Source organism: Penicillium chrysogenum, assembly GCF_028827035.1.
Source record: "Penicillium chrysogenum strain IBT 35668 chromosome Unknown utg000001l_segment0_segment0, whole genome shotgun sequence".
Taxonomy (NCBI): domain Eukaryota; kingdom Fungi; phylum Ascomycota; class Eurotiomycetes; order Eurotiales; family Aspergillaceae; genus Penicillium; species Penicillium chrysogenum.
Window position 1 is genome coordinate 7,621,121 of NW_026622749.1, and position 17,195 is coordinate 7,638,315.

Consider the following 17,195-nt stretch of genomic DNA (forward strand, 5'->3'; position numbering starts at 1 on the left):
GGAGTACAAACGGGACATCTCATTACGCCCGCATCCAGAGACATAGAGCCATATCAAATCTATCTACAATACTTTTTGGACTCCGAACATCCTCGGAAAGATCCCTAGTCAAATTGCCGATTCGACTGGGACTAAGACGGCTTCCGACCGTAGACGACATGCAGCTTGCAGTACGTATGCACCGCGGGATTCTTGAGATCTTTGCGCACACCCGCTAGGAAAACCTGAGTATCATTATTCGACCATCCCAGCACACGAGTGAAAAGAGCTAGCGAGTAGGATTCAACCGCCATGAGAAGGGAGCATTGGTTGTACCGACCAATCTCCTTCTGCACAGGATCCCTAGCCCAAACACTCGATGGAACCTGGAAAAGACACAACAGTCAGTCATGACGAAAGAGGCAAACAAAAAGCAAAGCCCAATCAGAATACCGGGGTGAGGGGAAGGGTCGCACCTTGTACACCTCGTCTCGCACGTCTTCGAAACCAGCCTCAACCAGCCGCTGCCGATGGCCTTCGGCGATATTCATAGGTCGTTGAAATGCCTCGCTAGCCTTAGTTAGTCGGTCAAGGAACTCGCACAACGCCGGCGCAAAACGCATCGAATCATCGTCCGACCTGAGCATGACCTCAAACTCCTGCAACTCAATCCAGCCACCGGGACGCAGATGCTCGTAGCTCTGTCGCATCAGCCGTGGCCAGTCAGCAATAGCACCGCCCAAATCCCGGGCATGGATGAAGTCAAAGGGCCGACTTGGGCTGTACAGCCATTGCGATTCAGCGTCGTCTACTACGAAGCGAAGGTTGGGTGGGACCCATGACGGCTGGATGGGACTTAGATCGGTGCCTGTCACCTCGGCACTGGGGAAGCTGTCTGCGAAGTCGATGGCCCAGATTCCGGTGCCGGTACCAATGTCGAGAGCGCGCTGGATATTACTGTCCAATGGGGCTCGGAAGAGGCAGCCGTTGAGCACGAGGTTCCGGACGTGATGGAGAAGATCTTGGCGATCTTGTTCTGGCTCGTCGTTGGGAAGCACGTAGTGGCCTTCACGATATGAGTGATAACGTCTTCCATTTTCGTAAGCGTAGTTTTTCACATCAGATAGCAATGAAGCTGTATAGCTGGACGTGTTTTCCGATCGTCCATCATCGAAGACTGAGTCTGAATCATCGGTTGTTGATGCCGCAGATGATGTGTCTCCATTACCGTCCTCGTTGTCTGGGGATAAAGAATTTACAGGTAGGGATGCCGTGGATGATCGGGTAGGACCATCGTGACCCACTTCAACAGACATGCTTGTTGGGTTCGTTAGATCGGATGGCAAAGAATGAGGTGTTGACAGGTCCCACGTTGAAGTCGACGATTCAATTTCGGTGAACGAGGTGGTTGATCCAGGTATCAATAGGTTTAGGGCCTCTCCGTCACTGTCTTCGGAGCTTTCCTCTGGAATTGGGGCTAGTCCGGGCGATGGGGGAATATTTTCTTCGTAAAGATTGATATCGGCTTCAAGCGCAGAGTCCAGCAACGGAAGCTCAGGTATATCCGGCATGCCAGAGGCACGAATTATAGGCGCTGGAATTGAAGAAGTGGGCGACAATCGCCTGGTGGACTCTGAAAATTCTTCCATTGCCGACTCCATTTGATCGAAAGTCCGTTTTAACGGGATACAAGGAACGGGCACTGACTCAGGCTCCTGAAGTAGAATGTCTGGAGTCATTTTCGTGGAATTCCGCACGTCGTCAGACTTCGACAAGATTGGGGAAGAATCGGGATTTCCCGTCGAAGCCGGGTACGTGTGAGAGGACAATATATCGGTACCTAGTTCGATTCTCGTGTTGCGCCGCCGGTCGTCCAAGCACATGGGATAGATACAAAGGAAGTCAATCATCTCGGGAAGAGGTAGCTCTGGGGAGCCAACCCGTATAGTAAACGATATTTGACCAAGTGAGCAATGAACTACTTAGGAAGGTATTGGGGAAGAAATGGCTAAATAGAGAGTCGATTCAAACAAAAGAACTTGACTTCTCATGAAATTGTCTGTTTCTCAGGGTATCACAAGGAATATCAAAAAGGAAAAGTGCCGGAGTATATGGCCAATTCTAATATCTACAGGGGATGCGACATATTACGGGCTTTTTGCCAGCAGAAAATTACTGTCAACGTTTAAATGAAGAATTAAGGATTCCACGATTTCCGTTTCATTGGACATGGAAAGGGTATTTGTATAACAAGACTAGCTAACTCGCCACAGCCAGATCCCCCTACAGAGGGCAAAGCAGTACTCAAGACCTTCGGGTTCGTACACGCAAGTATAGCTAGGGCCTGTATGCATGTTGGATGTTGGTTATCATATCTGATCGGTAAAACTATGCACATACCCTAGTGAGGGTCCGTCTTGCTCCCCATTAGGGGATACATCACCGGTCAACTTTTCCATTTCAGCAATCTTGAAGCTTATGTCCATGGGTCCAGACGAGGTAGCTTCGGATGCGGTGCTAAGCACAACATGTCAACACGGGCGGCGGGTTATAAGACAACCCGTGGGGTTGGTCGAATAGACTTGGGCATTTTACCTTTGCAGGCGATTGTCCAAGCCCGAATGTGGGCTGTTTTGAAGTTGGTTAACCCATTAGACAAGCTCAGTCATTTCTGATGACTATATATATATATATATATATATATGGGATCTCGATGGTGGGAATGTTGATGAAGGATGAAGAGAAGAGGGTTAATATCACGAAAAATGACTATTTGTAGGCCAAAGAGACAAAGAGAGACAATCAAACCCCTCCTACTCCGTATATCGTGAGGCGGTATATGAGGCGGTAATACGATTCCCCCTTGAGGAGATTATCCATGCAGGAGGCCGAACCCTAGTTGATCTTTAAATATTTTCTCCGACTGCGTTTCTCTCTACGGATATGCTGTAGTATTACAGATTCCCTCTAGTGCAAGTGCTCTGTATATTTCTTACTTGAAGCGTCACACTGGCCTGGTCATCGTGTTGCACGGAGGACTAATAACCGGATTGAATCGGTGGGATTGGTATCCTGTCGTGGGTCGGACAAGGTGAGAACAATATGTTTTCAGCTACCCGTGACCATTCCAAAGAGCAATTTGTGCAATGTTCCATGTTGTTTACCGGTCTTATTAATATTGGTTGCGTAAAAGTAGGCATCAAGTACGTGCGGGAACACCTCATTGAGAGTTGGATTGATTTCTGTAAGCCACATACTATCTGCATTGCAGTTGCAATCGCAGCTGAAGCATCGGGGTATTATCTCATTCGTCATCATTCATGCGCCCGGATTGCTGGAGTCAAGGTGTCGGTTTTGTCTCCATCAATTAATCTTTACCCGGGGCTCGAGGAAACCGTCCACCTTTTCCTAGTCCAGGTCCTTCTCCATTTTCCGGCTTCACCTCTAATCCTGCTTGGAGAACAGCGGAATGCAGAATCCGCAAATGAGCCTCCTCATTGAATTCGCGTAGGCTCTCCAGTGTGGTACGCTGCACCTCTGCCCGCAGGTCGATCTGGTTCGAAACCAGCAACCCCTTCTCGAGGTCGATGCGAGCGTTTAACACACCATCCTGAATAAGACCTACCAGCTCTTGCACAAACGGCGAGGAAATGTCCGTGGGACATGCTTCGCCGCCAACGACAGTGGGGGCAAATATCTTCGCCATGGAGTCGAGTGTGACACGGCTGAAAGGAATCATATACTGCTCAATGGACTTGGTGCGGATACGTTTGTACAATTGGGGGATGTGACGCTGAAGGTGAATGTCGAGTAGGTAGTCAGGGCGATAAGCTTCCAGAATGTCAAGGCATTGGCGGAACTTGAAGTTGCAGAAGAAAGCGATGGCGCGGCGGATATGAGGTTCGAGTTCAAGGAAGTTGCGGAAAGTCTGGCTGTCGAGCACGCTTTTCTGCAGCTCGTCACGGTTCATAGAGGCGAGAGCACATAGACCCCCGTAGACGGCGACATCATTGGGGCTGATGACTTCATTGTAAGTATCACCCAGGTCCGGTGGGACGGACAAGAAAGAGTTTGCTGCTTCGAGATATGAGCCTTGGTGCATCTGTGACAGAGCTGAAGCGGCTGAGATTTTGGATAGGTTTTTGGCTGCGTCCTCTGGCTTTGACTGAGAGTTGCGCAGTCTGTGCACGTTCGACTGCACAGACATCCAGTCACCGCGTTCAGTAGCAACATTGACCATCTTGAATAGCATGGAAGTGATATGGTTTGGGGTGGTGCAGTAGTCTCTCATGCGAGAGTAAGCCTTGGATGCAGCAGCCATGTCACCAGTCTCGTAATGATGGTTGCCCAAATCTTCATGACCCATCTACAGAGGTTAGTGTCACACACTTCTCAACAGTATGTTATCGTTCCTTACTCGGATGCTCTCTTTAATCAAATTGTTTTTGTATCCCCGTAGTTCGTGTTCCAATCGCTCAGTCTGAGTCTGTACGTATCGACTGGTCTCCTGCACCCAGGCAGCGTCAAGAGAAGCGTCAGGATCGTTCGGAGCTACATCCGCCAGGGCGCGCACCGCCCTCTCATATCTCGAAACGTCTTTGCTGGTTTTGGCTTCGGCGATGGCTGCCTTCAGGGCGTCTGTCGAGAGCAATGGGGAGCATGTGCCGATGAGGTAAAGACGGTCGTAGCGAGTGCGCCCTGGCCATGCATTAGAATAAGAAGTCTATATGCAAACAAGACACATCACCTACCGGTGTAGTTTGCAATGTAAGTATCAAGATCAAATTTGGGGGGCTCTGCCACATTAACCATGTCAGCGTCATCTGGGCACAGCAACATCATTGCGGAGATAGCCCCGCGCGGGGGTTAACATACCTTCCACTTTCACAGGTACCCTTGCTCGGGGGGTAGTAATAGCTGCAGTATCCCCCAGAGCTGCAGTGTCCATATCTGCCCGAGACGGACCAGAGGCGTCTGGAAGCGTGGTGTCCATCTTGCCCGGCTGTTCAGATGATGCGTTGCGGGCAGGATTGGAACTGGCAAATTATCTCGAGGGGCTGGAGCTTGAACAACAAGCTAGTTTGCTTTAATGACGGAAGATAGCAGCCAATTTGAACGTCAAGAACAATATGCTGTTTAGAGCAGAGAATATGAGATGGGTGACAAGTCAGTCGATCGATCATTGTGATGGGTGATTGATTATCTGGCAGAATCTGACCGCCTATTACACCGCCATCCAGAGGTCCTACGTGAACAATGGATGAAGATGAAGACGTATATGAAAAAAATGAATAGAAGAGACTGTGATTCACCGAGATATCTCACAATTTTAGCCTGATATGCCTTCTTCTATACCCCAAAGAACTAAAAGGCCAAAAGACGACCTGGGAACCGGAAATATCGCTCAAATTGTCACAGTAGATATCAATCGGGCGCCTTGACAGTTTCTATATGCGACCGGTAAAGACTTTTGATCACTAGGAAGCATGTAATGGAAGCATCGAGCCATTGAAGACTATATAAAGATCATGGGCTTAGATATGGATACAGTGCCTGAGGCATCACTTCCCCGAAACCCGAGGAGTGGACCTGCACTATAAATGTACCTCGGAACTTGAGTAATCAGGAAATTAAGCATCAATTTAGTCTGTCGGCTATATAAAATCTGCCCGGGACCCGAATACCTTGATTATCATCTTTAAGTTTGCCGACTGCATAAACAGATATATAATCGCTAGAGCTCGGCATTTCGGTAATCACAAAAACCGAAAGTATATAACGACACTAATCCAGGACGTCAATCGACCCCCCAATTCGACATTCACCAACCTAACCAAACCACGAACTCACCAAAGCCCTTAAGATGTCCCAAAAACAGCAAGTCGCGCTAATAATAGGTGCATCACGCGGAATCGGGCGCCAGATCGCCATCGACCTCGCGAAGAATGGCTACGCCGGTACAGCTACATGCAATCCCATATAAACCACCAAGACTAACCCCGAACACAGTAATGCTAGCAGCGAAAACAACCTCCGATGCATCAACAGTGACTCCATTCCCGCCAGACCCGAACTCACCGCAGTCCACCATCAACACAGTAGAGCGCGAGATCCGCGAAGCGGGCGGGCACGCGGCAACGGTAGCCGTTGACGTGCGCGACGCCGCGCAGATCCAGCATGCCGTCGAGGAGACGGTGCGCGTTTTCGGGAAGCTTGATGTACTCGTGTATAACTCCGGCGCGATCTGGTGGTCGTCTGTGGAGAATACACCTCTCAAGCGGTTTAAGCTTATGCAGCAGGTGAACCCCGAGGGACTGTATGCGACTGTTCAGGCTGCTTTGCCGTTCTTTGAGCAGCGGGGCTGGAAAGGGCGCATCATTGTTGTTTCGCCGCCTATTTATTCGAGGTTCTTTAGGGGGAAGACTGCTTATGCGATGGGTGAGTTTATGTCTTTGAGTTGTGGCTTTTGGAGGCTGGAGTCGACATATAATGTGCCTGACTATGTGCTGATGATGCGTTATATGTAGGCAAAGTGGGAATGAGTGTCCTGGTCAAAGGTCTGGCCATGGACTTCGTCCGTCAAGGCCGGAATGAAATGGCGGTGACGAGTATCTGGCCTGCGTCTGTATGTGCCTTCCTCTTGATTTTATCCAGATCTGGTTTCTGTGAGGGGATTGCTGACTGCATTAATTTTTAGTCGATTGAATCAGCAGCCACGGAGCATAATAAGGGATCCGAGGCATCGTACAAAAAGGATTTGAGAAAGCCGGTATGTCCATTTCAAGACACATTATACCATGAACTTTTCCTGGCCTTTTCAATACTGACAGGGGGCAATAGACAATATTCTCAGATGCTGTTCTGGCTATGCTTCGTGCCCCGCACCAAATAGTGAACGGACTCCTGGATACAGATGAGGATTTCCTCCGGGAGAAGTGTGGAGTCTCGGACTTTTCCAAATACTCTGTAATCCCAGGTTCGACACCGCGGCGGATTATGCCGGCCAAGTTCCCAGTTTTGGAGGTTGCAGAGCAGGATGATGAAGGGCAGCGCATGGATAGCGCGAAGGTGCGGGCAAAAATATAGCTTTTTTGAGGATGAGAGCTCAACTGAACCTGTAGCACAGTCAACCCAAGAGATAGGGTTTGGTATAGTACCCGGGAACTCGAGAACGTAAATAACCTATGTATGCAATTGAATAAAATTGTGTAATGCCATAGAAAGATTCACTACCAATGTGGGTAATGCTAAAATAAGACGTAGTAAACGAGCAGCCTGCAATAGATTACTCCGTAAACTCACAATCAAGAAAAGGAAAAAAGAAAAGAAAAGAAACAGACGCTCAATGCTAATGCAGCCGGAAAATGCAAACCCACAAAAGAAGCAAAAAACTAGCCAATATTAGTAAAGTCTCAAGCAAGAACAACCGCAACTCCAGGGTTCATTATCTGAATAACCAGCTCAACCTTTGGATCATACCCCCAGGGCAAGCCAACCAAGACCTAGACCCTTGCACTCTACAAGAGAGTAGTAAAGCCAGCAACAAAACCACCAACCAAGACACAAAGCCCATAGACATGGCTCATATTGAACGAGGCCATGCGCGGACCAGCGCTAGTAGCTCCATTGACAAGGGTATTGACAGGGGTCTCAGATGCAGTAGGGGTAGGCTTGGCGGTAGTAGTAATATTAACACGCTTGGGATCCTGGGCTCCACAGGGGTTCTTTACTCTGCAGTCATTCTGGCAACTTGAGTTACCATCGCAATTTTTGACGCATTGGTTGTTGGTTTCCGTGCAGGTGTAGTAGGGGATTGTCTGGGAAAATTCGCTGGCATTGGGGATGACGTTATTGTTGCATACACAGTTGTAGAGTAGGGTGTCCTAGGGATTTGAGGTTAGTTGGGACTTTGATTTTCCTAAAGGAACGCTTACGGCTGAGCAGGTGTTTGATGTTGGTGTGCCCGAGGCTCCTGGTAGTTGTAGACAGAGGATGGGACATGCGGATGTTTGGGAGTTACACCAGGCCTCTGAGGGAGGAAAGATATGTAAGTATGACCATTCTATACACAGGGGGGAGAGTATAAGATATCAACTGACGTCTTGTAGCGTAGGGAACAGATGTCGGATCGAATTGGCTGTTGACTAGAGTGGCGGCCGAAGCGAGGATGAACATGGTCTTGGACAGCATCGTGTCGGTTGAGTCTGGTAATAATTGAAAATGAGATCAGAAATTGGCAGGGCACAATTACTAAATTTTAGTGTTAGCCTTTCTTGAAGAATGCAGGTGACAGACTGATACACGTAGAGTCCAGATATAGAGATAGTGATAGCTACCTCGGGTAGGTGGAATGAAGGGGGAAGGTGTAATGGAACTAGGAAATGTCTTAGAACCTACGAGCTTCAAGTCCTAGATTCCTTCGAGAACAAGGCAAGGAATGAGGGAGATGTTAGACGATGATCTAAAGCCAATAGCAAGAGGCTGTTTTCCGAAGATGTAGCGTAGGAGTCCAAGTAGATCGAGGAGGAAAGAAAAAGTAGCCAGCAAGGGAGGACTGGGGAGCTCATAAAGGGAAAAAAGCAATCACAGGACTATAACAGCCTATGTATAGAATGTACTAGTTGGTTTGCATGGTGGCACACACTAGTGCCACCCTTGGGGTTCTACCACATCGAATGATTTTATTATTATTTTTATTTTCTGGCACGGCCAAGGTATTCCCTGTCAAGTGAGTTCAGTAGCGAGACCGTTGCTTTGAAAGTGAGTGTGGATTTATTGATGAAGGGTCCGCTATAGGGGTTTTGCTTTTGAGATGTGTCGATATCCGGGAATATGTCGATGGTTTCGGATTGTAGCGACGTTTGTCGTTGGTGGGCACTGTGTGTCACATCTGTCCGGTACCCGGTCTCCACAAAGACATCGTGCTTTTCAAAGATAGAAAAGTTGGTATGTCTCAGCCCGAGTTGGAGAGAATTAAAGATCAGAGGACGATCAAGCAACGCTTACTGTATTAGGATTAGTATGTTTCTTGGCTTTGAGTAGTCTGATGAGATTCTGAGAGTCAAGTCCAAGTGGGAAAGCAGACAGATTTGAAATTTACCGTCATATCTATGATCTCAATGCGGAAATACAATCAGAAAATGTCAATCAAAACACGATTGGGCATTTTCCTGGCATAATTCATATCTCTGGTGGGCAGCCCTGGAGCCCACATAGCCTTAGCTAAGCCACATAACCCCGACCCCCGTGACCGCTCCAACTGGATTTCCCTATCAAGTCCAACATTACACACTTCGCACTCTCCCTATCTCGCCACATACACTTCCCAAGGTTAGTCTGTCTCACCTCGGATCGCTTGTACAACCCTGCCTAGTCCGCGCATCCTTGCATCGACCCCAATGTCCAAAATAGCCCGATATCCTGCACCTAGCACTTATACTTGCCACCCCGCATAATGGGGGGAAGACCTCCTCGGGACATCCCCGAACCGAGCCACACCCAAACGCAATGAACCTCAGCAGCAAAGCTAACAAATCCCATCCCCCACCAAATAGGCCAACACCCGCCATCCCTTGAGCATCTAATGGATGGAGCCAGCACCCGAGGAGGCCGGACCGGCATCTAAGCTGCACCAACCCTCCTCCCCACACCCAGATATCCAGCCCGCCCCCGCACTCCGACCTGAGACCGATGACGTCCATGACGATTCCACCACAAACAACCACAACCACCATGGCGCGCCTCAGAGTTCCGCATCCTCAACCTCCACGTCATCCCGCCCCGTCTCCGCAGTAGTCCCCCCCTTACTGGCGCCGACACGAGCGCAATACCTCGCACGTCTCGCAGTCGTCGCTGCGTGGTGCTGCTCGTATCACCCTGGAAGATCATACTGCCGACCCGAACTCGGAGACGAGTCGTGGGCTCTGGGCTAGTAGCGTTACTATTGATGATCATGTTATTGTGCGCGGTATGACGGGGGTCGGGTCGTATGTTGTGTGGAATTGTACGGTTCAGACGCTTGATGTGAGTTTTGGATCTTGGAGGGAATGCGGTTGGAATCGCTTGTCTAATTTGATTGTTTCTGATATAGGGTGGACCGATTGTTGTTCGGATGAGGTGTGTTGCTTATCCCCTTTTCCTGTCCCTGTCTTGGCTTCAGAGGATGTTTAGCTGATTCTTGGACTTGCTATAGATACTCCGAGTTCGATGACCTGCGCCAGCGGCTGGTTGATTCTTTCCCGCATGCAAGGAATGCGTTGCCTGCATTGCCGCCGAAGAGTGTCATCTGTACGTTTTGGTGCTCGTTTTCCCTTCTATATTGTCATGCACTTAGCTAATGGCCATTGTTATGACAGACAAATTCCGACCAAAGTTCCTGGAATCAAGGCGTGTGGGGTTGGAGTATTTCCTCAAGTCAGTATCCCATCATGTGTCTATGATTAATTGTCTTGATCTATTGCTCACATTCTTCAAGCTGTGTCCTTTTGAACCCGGAGTTCTCGGGCTCCCCTATTGTCAAAGACTTCCTTTTCGGTCGAGTCTGCTAATTTAATCTTCTTTCTTTACCGGGTGATGCGGGATTAGCTATATGGCTGGGCGTCTAGGAATCGCATTTTGCATTGTATTGTACATCATCATTTACATTTCGAGATGATACTGGGGTTGAAAACAAACTCGAGGATGAGGTCCTGCAATTCCACAGTACTGGAGATGTCTCTTTTGCCTATTCCGATTCATCAAGTGATACTTTGCCAGACAGAACAGAACACAATCTACATGGCGACCTACCAAGCAATGACCAGACAGGAGGTATTGGTTTAATACAATCCAGAAGGCGAAAGGTACATACATAATCGCACATGGAATTTTTCAAGAGAACCAAACAATGACGCCGCTACGGTACAAATATCCCAGCAAAAACACCAGGCCAAGCAATTGGAACAAAACGCCTTGAGCATGATGTAGTACCCAGTATCGCTGAAATAGCAACAGAAGAAAACTTCGGAAAGAAGATGCTCAACGTACACAGGGCGAATAGAATACAAGAACCCCTCAAGCCTCTTACCCTTAGGGTCTGACCAATGGAACTTTCCTTCTTTACTACCGAGTGTCACCACCAGCTTTCAACTTCCGAGTCAGCACACAAGCCTCGACATCAGCCCGGAATATCTTCCGCAAACTGATATTGGCCATGTGCGTCATAGCAAGGACATGTCGGGGACTGGGTATGCCGGATGGAAAAACAAGATAAAGACCCGAGTCTTGAGTGGGGTCCGGATGGAACTTGTCATGGTATGCCTTCTTGCCTCCGATGGGCAGACGGTGGAATGCATGACCGTACAAGCCGCGCGTGAATTTCTTACAGGGCCACGGCATACCACTGACATCCTCACGGGTGAGCGACTGGAGCGGTTCGACGCCGAGGCCGAGGTATGAGACCCCGGCGCGTCGGAGGAGCGCCATTGCCATGATGAGGAGAAGGTCGCTAATTCCATTTACGCTGCCTGGGGCTGCGATGCATGGGTCGACATGGTAGCCGCCGGAGCCGAGGCGACGAAGAGCGGCAAAACCGTTGATTGTTCCGTCGGGGGTGCGGGTGTATATGAATGTCATCAGGTCGGGGACAGCGAAGGGGTCGTAGACGGTTATGAAGGCTTGCGGGCTGGCAGAGGCATTGCGTTCGGCGCGCCAGGCATCGTAGATGGTGATTAGGTTGGTTTGTAGTTTCTGGTCTATGCCGTGCACTGTAGGGGCGTAGACCCCCATGGTGATGCCGCCTTTGCTTTTGTTCATGAGCTGACGACTCTTGGTCAAGATGCGTCTACCGTTGTTTTCGAGTATCACATCATTTGTCTGGGGGTTGAGCACCCGCTCTGTGGCAAAGCGGATCGTTGTCCAGCCATTTGGTTTGGCGTAGTCTTTGAGGAAGGACTCGCTGGCCCCCATGAATGCTATGCTCAAGTGATGCCGTTGTCGGTATGCCGCAAATTCGGACATGAGCTCGGAAATTTCGTCCTTGTTGCATAATGGATCTCCACCGATGACTGCAACCCCATTCTGGACCTTAAATGACAATGCTGCTGTTCTTGATTCGTTGACGAAGAATCGGTAGCTGTGATCAAGGATTCCCATGTGGGCGACTTTGCCATGAAGGGCGGCTATTTGATGGATAGACGCCATTGTTTTGAAATCATCGAGTCTGAATACAGCATCTTGGTCCCGGCCTTCAGCTTTCGCGCCGAAGGAATCGGTGGCTGGATGGAGGACATTGGTTTTGGCTGGTACTTGTGGCTGAGCAACAACGGGTTCATGACTGTTCACGCTCGTCGCCGGGCTGGAATTGGGTATTGTATGGAAACTTGCTGAACTGGAACACGAAGAGGCGGCATGTGCTGCGTTGCTGCGCAAGTGATCCATAAGTGAAACCGACGAGATACCAGAATTGGCGTCATCGCTATTGCGCTTGCCTGTCTCATAGTACTGATCAATCAAAGAACCTCCAATCTCATCCACAAACAAGGTCTTCTTAGGTTTCACTGCGACAGGACATGGTGTACTTCCTTTGCGTCCGCGGCGTGATCGCTTCTTTTTAGATGTTGTTGTTGACTCGTGGGATTCCGTAGCTGCGGTCATGATGATGATAGGGACGTGTTCAGTGTTGGCGACCTAATGAAGAGCAGGATAGATGAAAAACGAATCAGAACAAAAACAAACAAAACAAGTCCTCAGGGAATCAACAACAGATTTGTCGGGGCAATCCAAAACGGCGAGAACCAACGAAGTATGATATTGCACTTGCCTGGCGGTGCCCGCGGGCACCGCGGGTGTACTTCCAGCAGGCGCAGCCCATTAGGCAGAGGCATTTTCACACTTTGGTAGGCTCCAATATTACCTGGTCCTGTACCCAGGGGTATAGATCAATTTCACCAATCGCCATGCACGAATGGGCTGATCTCAGCCTTGTGGGTCCTTGGTTCGTCCTATCACAATGTTATGGTGGGATATTTTTGACGCCACAGGAAAGCTTGAAGTGGAGAGTGAAGTGAAGAGAAGACTGGTGGTGTTTTACACTTATATGGCCATCAAGAAAGGCACGTGCTTATTTGTGTTGCACTTCAACCTTCTAAAGTTCATTAACCTCTTCCGCCTCACTTCACTTTACACTGCTTTCATCTACAGGGCATACCCATGACATACCCATGATAATATCAGATCTCCGGGCAAACAAACGAGATGGGTATATCCAGGAATACAGAAACACTAGTTTCTCTGAGTGCCAATGTACAAACAATGGAAGCTCGCTATATGTCCCTTTGGACAATCCGCAATAAAAGTGAAGTCAGTTCATGGAAAAACGCTGGGTATTGTTAAGTCAAATTCAAGTCACGGCCTCCTGAAAATTGGGCCATACATAAAGCACAAAGTGTCTCTTGATGGCATAAGCATCAATGCCAGGATATCATTCAAAACATGATTAAACTTGGCCAGAGAAACACAGAAGGGCTTAAAGGAGACTCCTAATTGGCTGCACTGTTTCCATTGGCAGCAGTTCCATCACCGCCACCATCACCCTCATCCTCGTCGTCGTGGGACTCATCTCCACTGTGATATCCCCCACTTGTAACAATCCGTCTCACTTCCGCCAAAAGTTCCCTCTGCTGGCGCAAGATATCGTTGGCCAAGTGGACGACCCTGTCGGTCTGCTCAACGCAATTCCGCATGTCCTCGGCTTGGGCACGGGTGCGCACGCCTAGCAGTGAATCCTAAATGTCATTAGCATGTCAGTATGTAAAGGAACAGAACAGCCGTTCAGTGCTAACAATGTGGTTGATCCAAACTTGTCCAAGAAACTGGTTTGGAGTCTCGGCCAGGTAAGGTGACAGGCGATGGGTCATACGGGAGAGAATGGTGTCGGGGTGAATAAAGGCCGGTGCGGCGCTGGTTGCTGGTCCGTGGCCCGACGCGGAGGCGTGGGGAGGTGCAGGTTGGACGGACTCTCCAGTGTTGCCGCCAGTGGTCGCATTTATGTCCTCCACCATCTCAACAGTGGGTTGGTCGGTCTCGATAGTGGGAGGCGCGGCGGTGTGTGGGGTGGCGGGCGCAGCGGCAGCCACGGCGATCGCAGCGAGGGTTGTAAAGTCCTCAAGGGGATCATAGGGAAGGCTGCTATCTCCATTTTCTTTGTTGCCATTTGGGCCATTGCCTTCAGGGCCAGGAGTAGCATGGTTATTAGCCATGGTGGTGGACAGCGAACTGAGAAAATTGCAGGTTCAGAATTGAGCGACGAGGAAGAAGGAGCGCAACAAAAGCGCGACTTAAGATACGCGGACTCGATCAAACGAGACAAACGCCGAGGGGGCCACAGGGACGCATATTCATCCCATCATACCCTTTTCCTCAGTATCTACAAAGCTGGGATGGGTTGTCATCCCTGTTGCAAGTCGATGTTTCCCTATATTGTTCCTATACTCCTGATTGGCGTGTTCACTTTCACGCTAAACCAGGGACGGCTAGCGTACCTGGCTATGCACTAACCTCATTTAGGAAATTGACATCCCGCATTGATTTCAACAACATGTCTGCCCACTCACGCTAGGCTGACGTCCCTTCTTTCGAACATTCACGTTCACTGTTTATATTTCTGTATTTTTACAACAAAAGGCGAAATGATTACAAACCGCCCCGCAACCCTGGCTGATATCCCGCAAGTTCGGGATATCAACCACTGGTACATTGTTAACAGCTGTTCCACTTTCGCGACTACCCCACCACCGATATCGCACTATGAAGACATCCTTCGGGATCTGATGAGAAGAAACCTCCCATTCTATGTCATTGTGTCTGACACACGCAAGACACCAGACGGAGCAGATTTGATTCTTGGCTACGCTTACTTGTCTCCTTTCCGTGGTCATCTGCTGTCCTATGCACCGACTGTTGAGCTGTCAATCTTCATGCGCTATGACCAGCAGCAGTTTGGATATGGAACCATTATTCTTAGAAAGCTCTTGCGTCTGGTGCAGGAGGGTGAAGTTGAGCACCGCTGCGAGGAAAGAGTGGGCGATATCCCACGGATTGGATTTGGTAGCTCTATGGGTGTCATGAAGACTTCTCTCGTTCAGAATATCATTGCGATCATACCTTATGACACTGAGGCTCCAACTGACGGGGAGAGACTGAGGAAATGGTACATGAAATGGGGATTTATCGAGAAAGGGCAATTGGAGAACGTTGGGCGAAAGATGGGTCATTGGTGAGTCGCTCGTTATATGCTTTGACTAATGGAATTTTCCATCTGATAACCTTTTGTAGGATTGATACTGTCTATCTTCAATGGACAATGCCAGAGCAAACGGATGGTAATTGACTTGGAGTCAGTGAGCATTATCTGAGTTAATGGGAAACAAAGCACCTTGGACACAGATGAGAGCGAATATCCGTATGTAAGGACCAGGCTAGACAATTTTCTCGGACATTACAAATGAATGGAACATGCCCGGGTTGTTGGCGTAGCTTCCCCATATCACGACTACACCACCGTGGCAAAACCCATCCCCTTGCCTAGCTCGGAATCGAATCGACGTTGTAATACAAGGATAAAAATTTGTAATACAAGGATAAAAATAGGGAATAAGCCCAAATACGACTAGATTAGGAACATAGAGTGAAACCAGAAATTGTGCGTGGGATTAAATCAATGTAGGTGTGACTGGGAGGTGGAAGAACACTGCTTCATTTCTCCAGCAAACCAAACAGTGCCTCTCTCTGGGTCCACATGAAGGCGGCCACTATGGTATGCATTAAGCACAGCATGGTACTTCACCAGCTCCTCCACAATGATGTCGTAGCTATTAGGGGTATGTATACTCGCTTTTCCATGTTATTCGTACAAGAGTTGCCCTGTGGGCTTGTTTTGACTTGGTTTACTTGTCAAGCCAATTCGTGGGGATCTCGATGCTCCTTTCGTCCATCTAGAAAAACGCTAGAACGCCGTTTTCGCATCTTTCCTGGCTGGAATACCGTGTCCATTGCTGCGTCATCACCCTCTCCTTCTCTTGGTGTGGTGGTGGTGGTGGTGGGAATCATGTATGTAGAAGCACTTCGAACCCAAGTAAGTGGTGGCATTTAGGACGTGCCTTAGGACCACATCCGGTGGAGTTTGTTCGGGTCGTGTGGAGGTATTAATACAGGTCTGGGGAATGTCTGTGTTACTGCCGCCGTATCCTCTATAATGGAATCCTGTGTTAGCGAGGGTTAAGGAGCCCGTCAAGGATAGTTCAACTTGCCGTAGTAAATGAAGGAACGGATATACTTCAGCACAGTTGCCGAACGGTGTTGTTTTGACTCGGTGGTCATCATGGCTTCGGGCCCTCTTGAAAGACCAAACTCTTAGAGGGTCTTTCCACCAGTGTCCTGAAGAGGGGTTTCTTTAGTATTAGCCCCCATTTCCCGCTCACAAGAGGTCTAGTATTGTACTCTGTAAACGACGTGCCAAGGGAAACCACTCTTGATAGTACCGACATAGAGCCGACCTCCTATAAGTTGAAGTAAGAAGAGAGTAAATCCAAAGTGAGAAGATAGCACACACCGGAAGGTTCAAAAGAGGCTTCCCTCAGTCCAGAGCAAATGAAATCAAAAGCGAGGATGTGGAGAGGCGAATGCAGGGTAGCAGGCCACCTCTATTCGATTTGTAGAGGGTACCAAGGATATAATCCACGATAGCACAAACTCATTGTATGTCATCATGCCAACTGCAGCATGGGTGTCCCCAAACTGGTAGTTGTTGTGGTGACACAAGTATGGAGTCTCCGTCTTGAGCTCATAAAGAATCAACCAGTTTTCGTGGTTGATGTAGACTGCGGTAGTTGTGGAAGGTGGTGACTAGTGACAGCGAGCAGGATGAGACATCTGGGGTTGACTTCGATATAGCCAGCATTTGAGGTCCCGATTTTGGGCCAGCTTCTTAGCATTGTGCTAGCAATAAATTTGAGTGGTGGAAGTTCGTCTGCTTGGGTTCGCGTTGGAATGGAAAGTTTCAACCATCGACTCGAATGCCCGCGTGATGCACGATGAGTGGCTGGCTTCCCTCTTTAGGCAGCGCATCGATGATCGTGATAATTGTCTAACCAGATATTGGCTCGAGTTGAATATATGATGGAAGGGAAACATAATGGAGTTTAAATCAAATGATGATACGGGTGAAAGGAAACATATGA

The 17,195-nt window shown here is 48.9% G+C and overlaps 8 protein-coding genes across 8 annotated transcripts; 3 read left to right on the forward strand and 5 right to left on the reverse strand.

Annotated features, from left to right (window-relative positions):
• Positions 1–131: 131 nt before the first annotated feature.
• N7489_002985 (class I SAM-dependent methyltransferase) lies at positions 132–1,889 on the reverse strand (the record flags this gene model as incomplete). Its single annotated transcript, XM_056708740.1, has 2 exons — positions 132–365; positions 456–1,889. The coding sequence occupies 2 exons, from the start codon at positions 1,887–1,889 to the stop codon at positions 132–134; spliced, it is 1,668 nt and encodes a 555-aa protein (XP_056573042.1).
• Positions 1,890–3,346: 1,457 nt separating this feature from the next.
• N7489_002986 (COP9 signalosome complex subunit 1) lies at positions 3,347–4,972 on the reverse strand (the record flags this gene model as incomplete). Its single annotated transcript, XM_056708741.1, has 4 exons — positions 3,347–4,345; positions 4,397–4,677; positions 4,731–4,802; positions 4,855–4,972. 4 exons carry the CDS (start codon positions 4,970–4,972, stop codon positions 3,347–3,349), a joined length of 1,470 nt encoding a protein of 489 aa, XP_056573043.1.
• An 870-nt stretch (positions 4,973–5,842) lies between these two features.
• On the forward strand, positions 5,843–7,065 carry N7489_002987 (uncharacterized protein; the record flags this gene model as incomplete). The annotated part of the gene is made up of 5 exons (XM_056708742.1): positions 5,843–5,936; positions 5,989–6,417; positions 6,507–6,604; positions 6,677–6,748; positions 6,820–7,065. 5 exons carry the CDS (start codon positions 5,843–5,845, stop codon positions 7,063–7,065), a joined length of 939 nt encoding a protein of 312 aa, XP_056573044.1.
• Positions 7,066–7,496: 431 nt separating this feature from the next.
• N7489_002988 (uncharacterized protein) lies at positions 7,497–8,169 on the reverse strand (the record flags this gene model as incomplete). The annotated part of the gene is made up of 3 exons (XM_056708743.1): positions 7,497–7,862; positions 7,914–8,008; positions 8,079–8,169. The coding sequence occupies 3 exons, from the start codon at positions 8,167–8,169 to the stop codon at positions 7,497–7,499; spliced, it is 552 nt and encodes a 183-aa protein (XP_056573045.1).
• Positions 8,170–9,566: 1,397 nt separating this feature from the next.
• N7489_002989 (PX domain-containing protein YPT35) lies at positions 9,567–10,526 on the forward strand (the record flags this gene model as incomplete). Its single annotated transcript, XM_056708744.1, has 6 exons — positions 9,567–9,770; positions 9,826–10,002; positions 10,070–10,095; positions 10,172–10,266; positions 10,335–10,392; positions 10,454–10,526. 6 exons carry the CDS (start codon positions 9,567–9,569, stop codon positions 10,524–10,526), a joined length of 633 nt encoding a protein of 210 aa, XP_056573046.1.
• Positions 10,527–11,079: 553 nt separating this feature from the next.
• On the reverse strand, positions 11,080–12,612 carry ergS (the record flags this gene model as incomplete). The annotated part of the gene is made up of 1 exon (XM_056708745.1): positions 11,080–12,612. The coding sequence occupies one exon, from the start codon at positions 12,610–12,612 to the stop codon at positions 11,080–11,082; it is 1,533 nt and encodes a 510-aa protein (XP_056573047.1).
• An 884-nt stretch (positions 12,613–13,496) lies between these two features.
• N7489_002991 (uncharacterized protein) lies at positions 13,497–14,216 on the reverse strand (the record flags this gene model as incomplete). The annotated part of the gene is made up of 2 exons (XM_056708746.1): positions 13,497–13,742; positions 13,800–14,216. 2 exons carry the CDS (start codon positions 14,214–14,216, stop codon positions 13,497–13,499), a joined length of 663 nt encoding a protein of 220 aa, XP_056573048.1.
• Positions 14,217–14,645: 429 nt separating this feature from the next.
• Positions 14,646–15,346, forward strand: N7489_002992 (GNAT family N-acetyltransferase; the record flags this gene model as incomplete). The annotated part of the gene is made up of 2 exons (XM_056708747.1): positions 14,646–15,232; positions 15,292–15,346. The coding sequence occupies 2 exons, from the start codon at positions 14,646–14,648 to the stop codon at positions 15,344–15,346; spliced, it is 642 nt and encodes a 213-aa protein (XP_056573049.1).
• Positions 15,347–17,195: the final 1,849 nt, after the last annotated feature.